The following is a 15,285-nucleotide window of genomic DNA, read 5'->3' on the forward strand; positions in this document are numbered from 1 at the left end:
GTCATGTCTATGATGGTCCAAAATATATTAGCTTAGCTGTTTGTATTTTCACTAATAAAATGGTTTGAAAACTTTAAGAGGGTAATATAGCTTTGGTAGTAAAATAACAGGAAGAGCTTAAGAGAGCAAAGAGATAATGAAAACAGGATCATTCAAAGATATTGGTTGGGAATCCTGAGGGACAGAATTTATATGTATTTGTAAAGGCAAGGACTGATTAGGGATAGGCTTTGTGCATGGGAAATCAGGTCTCACTAACTTTTTTGAAGAAGCAACAGAGGATTGATGAGGGCAGAGCAGTGGACATGATCTATATGGACTTCAGTAAGGCATTCGATAAGGTTCCTCATAGTAGACCGGTTTGCAAGGTTAGATCACATGGAATACAGGGAGACCTACCTAGCTATTTGGATACTGAACTGACTTGAAGGTAGAAGACAGAGAGTGGTGGTGCAGGGTTGCTTTTCAGATTTGAGGCCTGTGACCAGTGATGTGCCACGTGGATTTATGGTGGGTCCACTGCTTTTTGTCATTTATATAAATGATTTGGATGTGAACATAGGAGGTATAGTTCACAAATTTGCAGATGACACCAAAATTGAAGGTGTAGTGGATAGTGAAGAAGGTTATCTCAGAGTACAGTGGGATCATGATCAGATGAGCCAATGGGCCAAGGAGAGACATATGGAATTTCATTTAGCTAAATGTGAGGTGCTGCATTTTGGAGATGCAAATCAGGGCAGGACTTTTCCAGTTAATAAGACCATAGGACATAGGAGTGGTAGTAAGGTCATTTGGCCCATTGAGTCCACGCTGCCATTTAATCGTGGCCGATGGGCATTTCAACTCTACTTACCTGCACTCTCACCGTAGCCCTTACTTCCTTGTGAGATTAAGAATTTATTAATCTCTGCCTTGAAGACATTTAACGTCCCGGCCTCACCTGTGCTCTGTGACAATGAATTCCACGGGCCCACCACTCTCTGGCTGAAGAAATGTCTTCTCATATCCGATCTAAGGCTGTGCCCATGGGTCCTAGTCTCCCCGCCTGACGAAAACAAATTCCCAATGTCCACCCTTTATAAGCCGTGCATTATCTTGTAAGTTTCTATTAGATCTCTCCTCAACCTTCTAAACTATAATGAATACAATCCCAGGATCCTCGGCGAGTCATCGTATGTTAGGCCTTCCGTACCGGGGATCATCCATGTGAATCTCCACTGAACACGCTCCAGTGCCAGTATGTCCTTCCTGAGGTGTGGGGCCCAAAATTGGACATAATATTCTAAATGGGGCCTAACCAAAGCTTTATAAAGCCTCAGAAGCACATCACCACTTTTATATTCCTGGACTAGCACTCCCTTTCACTTTGTACTTTGGCTTTATGAATTTTCTCACTGTTTATAAAATAATCCATGCCTGTATTCTTTTTTCCAACATGCAAGACCTCGCATTTGCTCACATTGAATTTCATCATCCATTTCCTGGATCACTGTGCTAAACTGTCTAAATCTTTCTGCAGCCTCTCCACCTCCTCAGTACTACCAGCCTGTCCACCTAACTTCGTATCATCGGCAAACTTCACCAGAATGCCCCCAGTTCCTTCATCCAGATCATTAATGTATAAAGTGAACAGCTGTGGCCTGGAGCGTCGGAGGCTGAGGGGTGACCTTATAGAGGTTTATAAAATCATGAGGGGCATGGATAGGTTAAATAGACAAGGTCTATTCCCCAGGGTGGGGGAGTCAAAAACTAGAGGGCATAGGTTTAAGGTGAGAAGGGAAAGATATAAAAGGGACCTAAGGGGCAACTTTTTAATGCAGAGGGTGGTGTGTATATGGTATGAGCTGTCAGGGGAAGTGGTGGAGACTGGCACAATTACAACATTTAAAAGGCATCTGGATGGGTATATGAATAGGAAAGGTTTAGAGGAAAATGGGCCAAGTGCTGGAAAATGGGACTAGATTTATCTAAGATATCTGGTCAGCATGGACGAGTTGGACCAAAGGGTCAGTTTCCATGTTGTACATCTCTCTGATTCTGTGGTAAGAGCTAAGTATATTTAGCTGGCTCACTGTTATTTTATTGGCAGTGACTTTTCACAGCACAGGAGGCCACCACTGAGCTTACCGTGGCTATGTCAGCTCCCTGTAGAGTAATCCAGGTAGTAAAGTTACTGTCCATATTTTATCTCAATTTACTTGAGAACAGGCAACATTAAAATAATAGAATAATGGCAAGCACAAGAGTAAAGTTTCAAAAGACATGTGGAATAACTCTAGTAGTGAATGTAAATTTCTCACCTGTCCTGCTAAATGTTCAAACAAAGTCTCAAAGCTCTCGCTAATGTCGTCTTCATCAACCTTTAGGAATTATTGAAGAAGAATTGAATTACATGCACATATAACCATAAATAACTAGAAAAAATTATTGATAAGGCAATACTATAAACATTTCATTTCCAGGAATCAGTCTCATTTAACATGGAAAAGCTCACATACTAGTATTTTTGAATGATACATAGTATTAACAGCATACAATACCAGCGCAGAAATATTAATATACTATCCTAACCAAAACCAAAGGGCAAGAGAAGAGTCTCGGTTCCATTTATCAGTGTCATTACTCTGTAAGGGAAGCCAGCCAGTTCACTAATAATTCTCAGCAGATGGAGTGAAGAGCTGCGCCCTGTAATGGCCACTGACAGCTTCAACTAGTCTTCAAGGAAGCACAGAACAACAAACAGCTATGTCACTGTTTAACGTATCCTTGGGGACCAAAATATCAAACTGTGATCAAACAGAAAATCTGTTCCAGTGTACCACTGCACAAAGTAATGAGTGTGGGTCTAAGTCCAACATTCCTCATGTGCCCTGGAGATTATAGTTGACAGAACTCAAGTTGCAGTCTGACTAAAGTAAAATAAATTTTGATCATGACCTTTACAGATTTTTTTGAATCAAACTTCCCTCTTCAGGCTATTCTATCTAGTTCTCCAATTGTACCCCACCCTTCAATCAGTCATCTTATAAACCTGTTGGGATTCTTAGCATTCAGAGTGGCAGCAGACAGTACCCAGACACTAAGTTCAAGTAGTTACATGGCACAAACCAGCAGCCAGGCATTTACAGAGGCAGAAGGACCCTATAAAAAAAATCAGGAAATAGGTGGCCTTATAGATGTCAGATTTTATACCAGTCAGGACAGCGAGAATGTTAGTAAGAGTTAGGAGAAATGGTGGTATTTCATAACGATGTTTTTGACATTGAGGACAAACAATCACAACTGATCCTATAACACCTGAAAAAAAGACAATTATAGTCACACATACCTCTTCATCTTCCAGTTTTGCATCAACCTCAACATCTATGACTCTGTAATAGAAAGACGATGCATATTACTTGCAATGAATATTTCAGCTGTGTTCCATATATCCTGAGTACATTGCAATTAAATGTATAGAATCCCATTTCTGAATGAAATGCATTGACACATGTTGGGATATTCTTCATGGGCCTGTCTGGCTAGCTACTGCCTCCAGGTTATTTTACCATGATGTGCATCATAAACGAGCTCAATCCCTCATTAGATTAGTACGCAGTCTTTCTAACACAGGACTCAAGACAGCAATCAAGAGGGAAACCTTGCCAAGCTTACTCTACTGTGGGATAGAGATAAAGTATCGTGCCTCCTGGTTGAGAATGACTAACATAGACCAGAAATCAAAACTGGCACCTTCCTCACCTGCATGGTTCAGATTTTACCAATTGCAGACCATAGAGATTGGGAGAGGTTGATTTAATGCTTCCAACATATTTTTGTGAAGACCAAATTAATTATTTGCATGGAATTTATATATGTTTAGGATAGAATTAAAGTATTTTTCTATGCACCGACTTGGAATCTTAAATTCAGACAAAAAGTAGAAAAATGGTTTGCAGAACATGTGCAGAGTTTTCATATAGAACTATTTTCTTCTGAAGGATGAATGCTGGGAAATTAATCATAATATTACTTATAATCAAATGGCACAAAAGGACGCTCATTCAAAAAGACATCCAATTAGTTCTACCTCAGCTCTTCCCTCACAGCCATGAAAACTTTCCCTTTCAAGTACATTTCCAATTTTGAGAGAAAAGATACTGCTGAATCTGTTTCTGCTTTTACTTCAGGCATTACATATTCCAGATGATAACGTAATAGCTCACTGCATAAAAAGAAACTTTGTCTCCCATCTGGTTCCTTTGCCAATTGTCTAAAAACTTTGTCATTTGTGTGCTGACCTTTCTGCCAGCAAAAAATGTTTTTTCCCCATGACTATATCAAAACCCACCCAAGCTTTGAACATTAAAACATCCCTTAAACTATTTTACGCTAAAAATGCAATTGCAGCTTCTCTAAACTCTCCACATATTATTAACACACGTCATTTAATTTCATGGAGAAGAGACCAAGAGGACAGAGATTTGGTCTTGATCCAACATCATAAATGTAGTGAGTTTTCACCGTATTTCCATAAATGTCATAACTGATGACTGGCAGCAGCTTTTGACAGTCCTAGACACGCTTGACTGAGAATGCTTGCTTTAAAAGTATCATGGCCTTTCACAGCATTTGCTCATATCTGAGTTTGTGTTGTTTATACTCACTGTAGATCAGTTTGTTTCTCTGTAAACACACGAATTGCAAAATCTCCATTCTTATGTGGCTCAAAAGTGGATGGTACAATGAGATACTGTCCAGGTTCAAGAGCAAGACGGTTCATGACTTCTCGCAGATTGATGAAGGTTTCTGATCTTGCACTGGCTGCATGCGTCATGAAAAAATCTCTCCTCAGCTGAATATTAGTTTGATCTTTATACTATGGATAAACAAAAGAAAATGACATTAACTTGTTTCTGATTTTGCCATACTTTTGAAATGTTATCACAATCTTTCTGTATATTTGCAATCTTAGCGCTGTTATCAGGAAAGCAACAAATAAACAGAATATATTCCAGCTCTGCACTGACTTCACTGTTAAAACTCTTCTTCAGCATGTGGTTTTGGTCAGGATAATCAAAGGGAAAAGAAAAATCAGACAAGAAGTAAATGTATATACTGATCAGATCAATAAGGTGATCCACTGTACCAGGAGGATACTCTCCCAAAATATAACTGTCTGTTGTGAAAAGAAATTCTAGGAGTTCAACTTCTTCACTTCTGAAGAAGGGTCACTGAACCCAAAATGTAAATGTTGCTTTCTCTCCGCAGACGTTGCCGGATCAGCTGAGTTTTCCCAGCATTTTCTGCTTGTGTTTCTGACTTCCAACATCTGCAGGCTTTGTTCTTTTTTTGCTTGAAGATTAATTGGATGATATTCAGTGCAATATTAAAAGCTATGAAAATACTACCGTCTTCTAAAAATCTAATTAATGTTGTAATCCGGATCTTATTTATACGCACCTCGTCAGGGACCTGTGAAGTTAAGAAAGAAGAACATAAGTCCAAAGGGTTTTATAAGGCATTTACAATTTATGCAAAGTTTAAAAATTTTTGAGCTGAACTGAAGTCATGTGTTTAAGTGCGGATACCAACAATTAAACTTATACGAACATTTCACAAATTCTGTAATGACAGAACTAATAATGTCTGTGCCCCAAAATGAGATTTTATGGTGATAAAGCTTTGGTACAGAGCAATCTAAGAAGATTTGCATTGGTGGCTGCCAATATTTTCATACAAGAGAGTGTGAAGACAGAGCCATATACTCTGCAGAGACTGTCCCAACTTCTAACTAAGGGAAAGATAATATTTCAGTGAAGTACTGTCTTGACAGTCTCAATGATCTGCAACATTAGGTTTATAATATTGATTTCTATTTCTTTTCACCAAATGTCTGAAAAGCCATATGTAAATCAGCATGACAGGAACTGTTACTTATTTTTTACCTGTTAACTTATTTTACATGATCAAAACAAGTAATGAAGCTCCTTAAACCTACCTCATAGATAGCGAAGCCTATGGTATGCATGTCTTCACCCATTTTTCTTTGCTTTCTACGATTCTTTTGAATCACACCAACCAGAAAGCTACATTTATCATCGTCATCTGTAGGATCATCATCTGCTTCATCCAGCTGGATTTTAAATTGAGGATTTGTCCAAAATGTTCCTATAAATGGAAACCAGTTCTGAGCAAGATCAGTCTTTCAGTAATTGATGCTGCTTGTGATGTAGTGTGTGAGATTTATATAGCATCATTTATTTTAGAGTTTGGATCTTGAACTGATGACCAGCATTCCCTCTAATGTTCTTACTGGCTGTGTGGGACAAGGTCAGTGCATGGCTGAGACTTCCAGAACTGGAGGTCAGTACTGCAATCAATGTGCCAATGCTGAATGCTGTGTACAGAGTATCAGAGTGGCTGCATGCATTCACAAGCTTAGAAAGAACACTGCTAGTGACATGTGGGATTTGGTCTGTGTGTATGAAGGAGTTAAATGATTAATTTGTAAGGCTTTCTGAGGCTATAGTTTGTTTAAATAAAAAGAGACAGGTATAGTTCCTGCAGATTAATGAGAATTTATTTACATTGGGAAAGTTTTAACTAGTCAACAGAGAAAAGAGATTGTTGTTCATAAGGTTTCATTTAGAAGGATCAGGCTTTGTGCTTTTTTTATTGTTGGTTTAGGGGAAATGCCCAAATCTTGCCAAGTCCTTCTGGTTTGAGTTTGTAGAAACCTTAGTTGAAGCTGGATGTGTAAAACAGTTTCTCCTGAAAAAGGGAGACAGTTTCAAGCTGTTAAGAAATAGGTTACATGCTTGACTTCGAAGTTCCAGAAATGTCTGTTGAAGGTCCTGAAGGGGGTTAGTTGAAGCTGAGAAAGTTTAAGGTCAGTTGAACGAAGATTCAAGGAAGAGGATATCAGATTCTCAGGACCAGGAATTGAAGCATCAGTTATGTTAAACGCTATAGATGTGATAGAGAAGGAAATTTTAACCGCCGTGAGTACTGTAAAAGGATGCTGTGGGTATTAATGGATTGTATTTTACTACCTATTTTGAAACCTCTACATTTGCATTATATGTAAATAGTTTGGTTTACTCTATTATATCTTGTTTTTCTGCAATAAACTTCTGTTTTATTGTTAAACTTAAATCCATTGTATTGCATGTTACAGTGAAAGACAATTTTGTTAAAACAGCAGAAATCAAACTATGATCTATCAAGCCAGATTTCAATCAGGGATCGGATTTGTCCAGTAACAACACCAGTTGAGATCATAACACCATGCACATTATTCTCGCAGGTCAAAACAGATGGCTTGTTTATTACTGTTTAGAAACAGACAAATAACATATATAATATTATATTTTACCACAGGTATTAATCACACTTTATATTAGAATCCCTACAGTGTGCAAATAGGCACCCAAATTAAAAAAAACGAAAAAAAACAGAATATGTAAAGGAAAGTAACATTAGATTTTGATAGAATTTGGTTATTTGTATGAAAATGTTGTAATTACTAGTGGAAAGGTGGATACAAGAGATCATAAAGCTATTTGAAAAATATATTGAACTGTAATACTATAGACTGATCAGTACAGATTTGGCAAAGAAGGAAGATGTAAAGCAGTAATATCTGATCTTGAAGGAGCAGCCACTCAAGGAAAATTAAACTTTCTTGTTACTGAAGTATCTTCAGTGCAAAGTCAAAAGAATCTCTTGTCAAACTGCATGTTAATAAACTGCATAGGTGGAGAAGATGCAAGATTAGCGATTATGTCAGCAGTAATGTCATAACGGAGTAGAACATGATGGAACCTGAAGCAGACTGTGTAAGGTCTCAGATGTTCTCTCCTATTCTCTCTGATGTAAACACAATTATATTTAATAAAGCCTGTTGATGTTCACTTAACTGAGTGCCAATATGATCTTCGTTCATTTATTAAGTTGCTTAATGTGATAGATTGAACAGAAAAGACAGTGCCATGGGTGAGAGAGAGAAATTGAAATTTCATACTTGGGTAATTTCGACATCCTCCTGCAGTAGATCCAGCCCTCCAACTCCCATTAAATGTCGTCATGCTCCATTTGTGAACTGTGTCACTGCTAAGGGTGTCAGGAGTAAGGTTGCATATTTCCACTCGGGAGAAATTTCGGAGAAAGTCAGTAAATGACATCCTGGAAGGAGATTGGGAATGAGGGCAGAGCCGACAAAAATTTACAGAGAAATGTGGACCAAAAAACACCTAACTATCTTCAACAAATAGTTTTCCTTCACTTCTGTCTTTAATCAAATTAGAATTATATCTACATAGGAATTACAATATAAAACAGGCATTTCAAAATCCTACTCCAATTGGGTGTGTACCCAGTAGTATTAGTCCTACCTTTAAGGTCAGCCTTTCTTCTATTCCTATATCTTTTTATTCCCCTTATTTTAATAATATCCTTCAATGTTGAACAAAAAAAAACCCAGAAGAACTGCAGGTGCTGATAATCAGAAAGAGAAACAGAAATTGCTGGAAAAACATAGCAGGTCTGGCAGTATATGTGGATAGAAATCAGATTTAATGCTTTGGGGCCAATAACCCTTCTTCAGAACTCTGAAGAAAAATCACTGGACCTGAAATGTTAACTCTGATTTCTTTCACAGATACTGCCAGATCTGCTGAGATTTTCCATCAATTTCTGTTTCTGTTCCTTTAATGTTGACATGGTTTCTATCTGAGCCACCAACATTACAGCAGTTCAAAGCCTCAGTAGTCCTCTGTTGAGTGTTTTTTTTATTCATCATTCTAAATTGTTCAGTTTTCTTCTTGTACTATAGTCTCTTCTAAAGTTCTTAATTATTGGAAGGCATTTGCTTCAATTTACTCCTTAAATAATCATAATTTTAAACATTTTTTATTGAATTGCTATGGTTCCTCATACTAGACAGCCTCCTGATGAAACAGCATTGAATGCTCTCTCAACTCTTATTATCCTTCCTAACCTGAAGACTCAGTAGTCCATACAGAAATCTGACGCTAAGATTTTAGACAGGGATAATTATTACCTCTTGGGATTTTATATTTCATTAGTCTATAGCAGTCTTTTAGAGTCATGGAGTCCTACAGCACAGAGACAGGCCCTTCGGCCCAAACTGGTCCATGCTGACCAAAATGTCCATCCACACTAACGCCATTTCCCTGCACTTAACCCATATCCTTGTAAACTTTTCCTATTCATGTATTTGCCCAAATGCGTCTTAAATGTTTGTTAATGTAGCCACCTCAACCACTTCTGCTGGCAGCTCATTCCATATGCGTACCACCTTCTGTGTAAAAAACGTAGCCCCTCAGGTTTATTCTTTCCCCTCTTACCTTAAACTGATGCCCTTAATTCTCCAACCCTGGGGAAAGAAAACTGAGTGCACTCATCCTATCCGTGCCTCTCATGATCTTATACACTTCTATAAGATTCCTCCTCAGTCTCCCATGCTCTAAAGAAAGAAGCCCTAGCCTATCCAACCTCTCCCTATAACTCAGACTCTTGAGTCCTGGCAACATCCTTGTAAATGGGTTCTGCACTCTTCCCAGTTTAATAACATCCTTCCTATAGCAAGGTGACCAAAACTGAACACAATACTCCAAGTGTAGCCTCACCAATGCCCTGTACAACTGCAACATAACTTCCCAATTCTATAATCAGTGCCCTGACTGATGAAGGTCAGTGTGCCAAAAGCTTTCTTCACTGCCCTGTCTGCCTGTGACTCCACTTTCAGATAACCGTGCACCTGAACTCCAAGGTCCCTCTGCTCCATTACACTCCTTAAGGCCCTACATTCACCATGAAACACCTACCCTGTCTTGACTTTCCAAAATGCGACACTTCACACTTATCTATATTTGCTGTTTCTTGGCCCACTTCCCCAGCTGATCAAGATCCTGCTGCAGTTTCTGATAATGTCCCTCACTGTCCCCAGTACCACCTATTTTAGTGTCATCAGCAAACTTACTAATCATGTCTTGTACATTCTTATCCAAATCATTGATATAGATAACAAATAGCAATGGGCCCAGCACCAACTCCTGAGACACACCACTAGTCACAAGTGTCCAGTCCAAAAGGCATCCTTCCACTATTACCCTCTGCTTCCTACCATTAAGCCAATTGTGTATCCAATTTGCCAGCTCTCTCTGGATTCCATGCGACCAAACCTTTTGGTTATTTGTTTTTAACTATCACCTTAACAGCTGAAGTACCTCATTTAAAATTTTGTGAATTTGAACTTATAAAATGTTCTGCTTTCCTATATCATCCAACCTTTCCTCACTTAAAGTATTTATTATGTAAATCAAGATGAAAAACCCCATAAGAATGGACACTGAAGGAAATAGGGAATGGGGTGAGGTGGAATTGGGTGGAGGATAGGCAGAGGCAATTAGAGGCGGAAGAGACTTGTTAGGAATCCAGATCTTATCCAATAACTCAATACCATCCGTATCACTCTTGCAACCACAGATAATGTGTTGGTCTCCATGTAAGATAGGGGTTTCACCTTCACATCCTGAAGTCCAAGATGAACAGACTTGGAATACTTTCGCATACAATTCAAATCCGCGCTTTTTCATTGCAAATAGATTATTTAGCATCTCTGGCCTGTTCCGCTATCCAATAAAGTATTGATCCACAACCCAACTCCTTTGCCCCGTACAGCTTAATAACTTTGGTTAACAAAAATCTATTCAACTCCCATTTTCAAAGTAACAATTGATCGGACTCCCGGCCTCAGCGTGGACTGGTCTCCCAGCATCAGCATGGACCCAGACTCCCGGCCTCAGCGGGGACCCAGACTCCCGGCCTCAGCGGGGACCCGGACTCCCGGCCTCAGCGGGGACCCGGACTCCCGGCCTCAGTGTGGAACCCGGACTTCGGATCTCAGCGTGGGACCCGGACTCCCGGCCTCAGCGTGGATTCCGGACTCCCGGCCTCAGCGTGGGACCCGGACTCCCGGCCTCAGCGTGGGACCCGGACTCCCGGCCTCAGCGAGGGACCCGGACTCCCGGCCTCAGCGAGGGACCCGGACTCCCGGCCTCAGCGAGGGACCCGGACTCCCGGCCTCAGCGTGGGACCCGGACTCCTGGCCTCAGCGTGGACCCGCACTCCTGATCTCAGCGTGGGACCCGGACTCCTGATCTCAGTGTGGACTCGGACTCCTGATCTCAGCGGGGTCCCAGACTCCTGGCCTCAGCGTGGGACCCGGACTCCTGATCTCAGCGTGGGACCCGGACTCCTGATCTCAGTGTGGACTCGGACTCCTGATCTCAGCGGGGTCCCAGACTCCTGGCCTCAGCGTGGGACCCGGACTCCTGGCCTCAGCGTGGGACCCGGACTCCTGGCCTCAGCGTGGGACCCGGACTCCTGGCCTCAGCGTGGGACCCGGACTCCTGGCCTCAGCGTGGGACCCGGACTCCTGGCCTCAGCGTGGGACCCGGACTCCTGGCCTCAGCGTGGGACCCGGACTCCTGGCCTCAGCGTGGGACCCGGACTCCTGGCCTCAGCGTGGGACCCGGACTCCTGGCCTCAGCGTGGGACCCGGACTCCTGGCCTCAGCGTGGGACCCGGACTCCTGGCCTCAGCGTGGGACCCGGACTCCTGGCCTCAGCGTGGGACCCGGACTCCTGGCCTCAGCGTGGGACCCGGACTCCTGGCCTCAGCGTGGGACCCGGACTCCTGGCCTCAGCGTGGGACCCGGACTCCTGGCCTCAGCGTGGGACCGGACTCCTGGCCTCAGCGTGGGACCCGGACTCCTGGCCTCAGCGTGGGACCCGGACTCCTGGCCTCAGCGTGGGACCCGGACTCCTGGCCTCAGCGGGGTCCCAGACTCCTGGCCTCAGCGTGGGACCCGGACTCCTGGCCTCAGCGTGGATCCCGGACTCCTGATCTCAGCGGGGTCCCAGACTCCTGGCCTCAGCGTGGGACCCGGACTCCCGGCCTCAGCGTGGATCCCGGACTCCTGATCTCAGCGGGGTCCCAGACTCCTGGCCTCAGCGTGGGACCCGGACTCCTGGCCTCAGCGTGGGACCCGGACCCCTGGCCTCAGCGTGGGACCCGGACTCCTGGCCTCAGCGTGAGACCCGGACTCCTGGCCTCAGCGTGGGACCCGGACTCCTGGCCTCAGCATGGACCCAGGCTCCTGATCTTAGCGTGGGACCTGGACTCCCGGCCTCAGCGTGGGACCCGGACTCCTGATCTCAGTGTGGGACCCAGACTCCTGGCCTCAGCGTGGGACCCAGACTCCTGATCTCAATGTGGACCCAGCATTTCAGGCATCGAGGCGAAGCCTGGTGCAGTCTGGGTTGGAATTGTATGGAATGAGCTGCCAGAGGAGGTGGTGGAGGCTGGTACAATTACAACATTTAAAAGGCATCTGGATGGGTATATGAATAGGAAGGATTTAGAGCAACATGGGCCACATGCTGCCAAATAGGACTGGATTAGTTGAGGACATCTGGTCAGCATGGATGAGTTAGACCAAAGCATCTGTTTCCGTGCTGTACATCTCTATGACTCAATAATTGTTATTTTGAACTCTTATTTCTCTACTCTTCTAATTTATTGCTGGACCTTTTAATTCCTTTATTTTCCTAATATTTTCCCCTAAGAATTTGCATTTAAGAATTTATATCTAGGTACCTAAGATGGCGCAGGAAGTGGCAACTTGTAAAATATTCACTGTACCCATGTGACTACATATAACACTAAAGCTAATTCTTGTATTCTTGCCTGTCATGGCAGCAATTTCTATTATTGTATGTGTAGAAACTTCAGCCTTGACTGGTCCAACTCTGATTTTCATGACACCACCTGCACCCTTCTACACTGAAATGCAAAATAGTTCTTCTCTATCTACCACATCTGTTTCATTTAATAGCTGGAATATATCAATCAACTCACCCCTTCACTTTCTAACTTCCAGGAATACAATCCTAGTTTGTGTAATCTTCCTTCAAAATTTACAATCCTTAAGTGCAGGAATCATTCTGATAAATCCAGGCTATATTCCTTCAAAGGCCAGTATATACTTCTCAAGGTGTGGCACCTGCTTACAGTGCTCTAGCTTTAGTTTGACAAATGCTTTATGAAGCATAGTCCCATGTGTTCCAGCCTTTAAAACTTCACTTACTCTATCTATTCATGATGTTTCAATGATTTTCACCCTTGTGTCCCTAAGTTTTCTTCGATATCCACTATTTATAGTTTTTCACTATTTAGAAAGAGCCTTCTTCTGTCCTTTTTAAGCCTAAAGTAGAATATCTTACATTGGGCCACACTGAAATCCATTTGCAACAGTTACATCCATTTTCTTAACCTACGAGTATCTCTTTTAAAATTACAATCCCACTTGGATTACTTAAAATGCCACCTGTCCATAAATTTTGATAGATAGCTTTCTATCCCATAATTTAAGTTGTTAATAAATGTGGTGAATAAATTAGGCCCCAACACAATCCGTGGGACATCACAGGTCACATTCGATGTATTAGAGCACCTGTTCATTATCACAATTCCTATCTCCGACTGCTCAGTTAATTTCTTAACCATGTCAAAAATCTTGCTTCACTTCCCTGGGTTTCAGCTTTAATTAACAGTTTCTATTAAGAGACTTTGTAAAATGCCATCTGGAGGAACATATAAATAACATCCATTGACATATGTCTGTCAACTGTTTAACCACCTCTTTAAAAAAATGCAAACAATTCTTCAGGCATGTCCCACCTTTGACAAATGAACTGCAACATCACAGAGGCAATTCATGATCACCTTCTCAAGGGCAATTAGGGATAGGAAATAAATGCTGGCCCAACCAGTGACAACTACATCCCATTAGAAATGCCTCTCTCTCTCTTTCTCTCCGCAACCTAGAATCTCCAACTTCTAGCCTTCTGTGACTATCTTGTAAATGTTGAATCCCAAGTCCATGTACATTCTTTTGCAACGCTCTTGTTTAATTCTCACTAATGCATACCATTGTGGCCTTGACCCAAATCAGCAAGACTGTGCGACTTGCTGCTTTCTCTCATTTCATCCTTTTATCCACCTGGCTAGCCTCCCATCTTCTACCCTCCAAATTGAAGTTAATCCAGAACAATGCTGCCAGTATCAAATCCTTACTCTTTCCCACTTCCCTATCACTCCAATCCTTACTGAGCTAACTTAGTTCTCAGTTCTCCAGTAACACAAATTTAAAATTCTCATCTTTCTGTTTCCCTGAACTTTGTTCAAATTCTTGCCATAACCGAGAGAAGCTCGACAGTCCTTCACTAGTCCCCACAAACAAACTTTTTTGTCTTCTGAATCTGCTCTCTTGGACATCTGAATTCACTTTACCAGAATTCTCCATCTTCTGATTCATCGTGCAGCCGATCTCTTTCTTCACCAGGGATGCAATCCCACTCACGTGACCTGTAATGAGGTGGACAATTGGAAAAAACGTTGTTATATTTTGTAGGAATGAAATGGGAGCAAAACACATCAGCTTTCATTACAACAAGATTCATAATTTGCCCAGCTGCCAATATGGTTTTGTTGTGTGTTTGACCCTTAAACTCTTGCTAACAATGTAGGTGATGGTGGAGTCCTACATGTAATTTACTCATATGATTTATACATAATGCACTATTTTTTTAAAGGGCCAGAGTTTTCTTTATTTGATTGCACAGTATTAGAAAAAGTGGTGGAAAATATATGTCTTTTCATTCATATGTTACATCAAAACCCAAGCCCCTGTCACAATTCAGACACCCATTTTGCATCTGGAGGAAGGAAAAGTAAATTGAGCCACTCAGGGAACCTCAGGGTGAGAAACTAATAGATTAACAACAGTTCACTTTGATGTTTAATGAAATAAGAGATTTTGTACATGTTTGTTGTAGTTCATTATTCATAAAGTCATACAGGAAATTACACACCAGTTTCATACCAACAATCAGTATTTACTTCTGTCATAATCATACACAGACAGAGTTTTGAGCTATATTGATGTTCTAGGATACTTTTCAATATAGTAACTGAAGTTCTGAGATTGATGGTCGCTCTGATAACCCCCGCATGTATTAATGTCTCCAATGCAGCTCAGGCTGTCTCCTCAAAATTAGCTTTTCTTGATGAAAAAGTTATGAAACAACCAAAGAGCCAACTACCATGTGTACAGAGGAGCTCCCCCCTCCTGACCTGATAATGCAATATCATTGACTTCAGGAGCATGCTTCATGGACATGATAGCTGCTCTGATAAAAGTATATTCTTTGC

The 15,285-nt window shown here is 41.7% G+C and overlaps 1 protein-coding gene across 1 annotated transcript in view; it reads right to left on the reverse strand.

Moving 5' to 3' along the window:
* Positions 1–15,285, reverse strand: part of LOC122552714 (calpain-2 catalytic subunit-like) — an 81,517-nt gene that overhangs the window by 17,197 nt on the left and 49,035 nt on the right. The window contains exons 8-14 of the mRNA XM_087991256.1: positions 14,365–14,439; positions 8,009–8,169; positions 5,984–6,153; positions 5,446–5,457; positions 4,650–4,861; positions 3,332–3,374; positions 2,304–2,363 (exon numbers count right to left, since the gene is read on the reverse strand). Coding sequence (XP_087847382.1) covers positions 2,304–2,363; positions 3,332–3,374; positions 4,650–4,861; positions 5,446–5,457; positions 5,984–6,153; positions 8,009–8,169; positions 14,365–14,439 — 733 coding nt within the window. The remainder of the gene's footprint in view (positions 1–2,303; positions 2,364–3,331; positions 3,375–4,649; positions 4,862–5,445; positions 5,458–5,983; positions 6,154–8,008; positions 8,170–14,364; positions 14,440–15,285) is intronic.

This window comes from Chiloscyllium plagiosum, unplaced genomic scaffold (genome assembly GCF_037043375.1).
Source record: "Chiloscyllium plagiosum isolate Xiang-an unplaced genomic scaffold, Cpla_swu_hap1 HiC_scaffold_10, whole genome shotgun sequence".
Lineage (NCBI taxonomy): Eukaryota > Metazoa > Chordata > Chondrichthyes > Orectolobiformes > Hemiscylliidae > Chiloscyllium > Chiloscyllium plagiosum.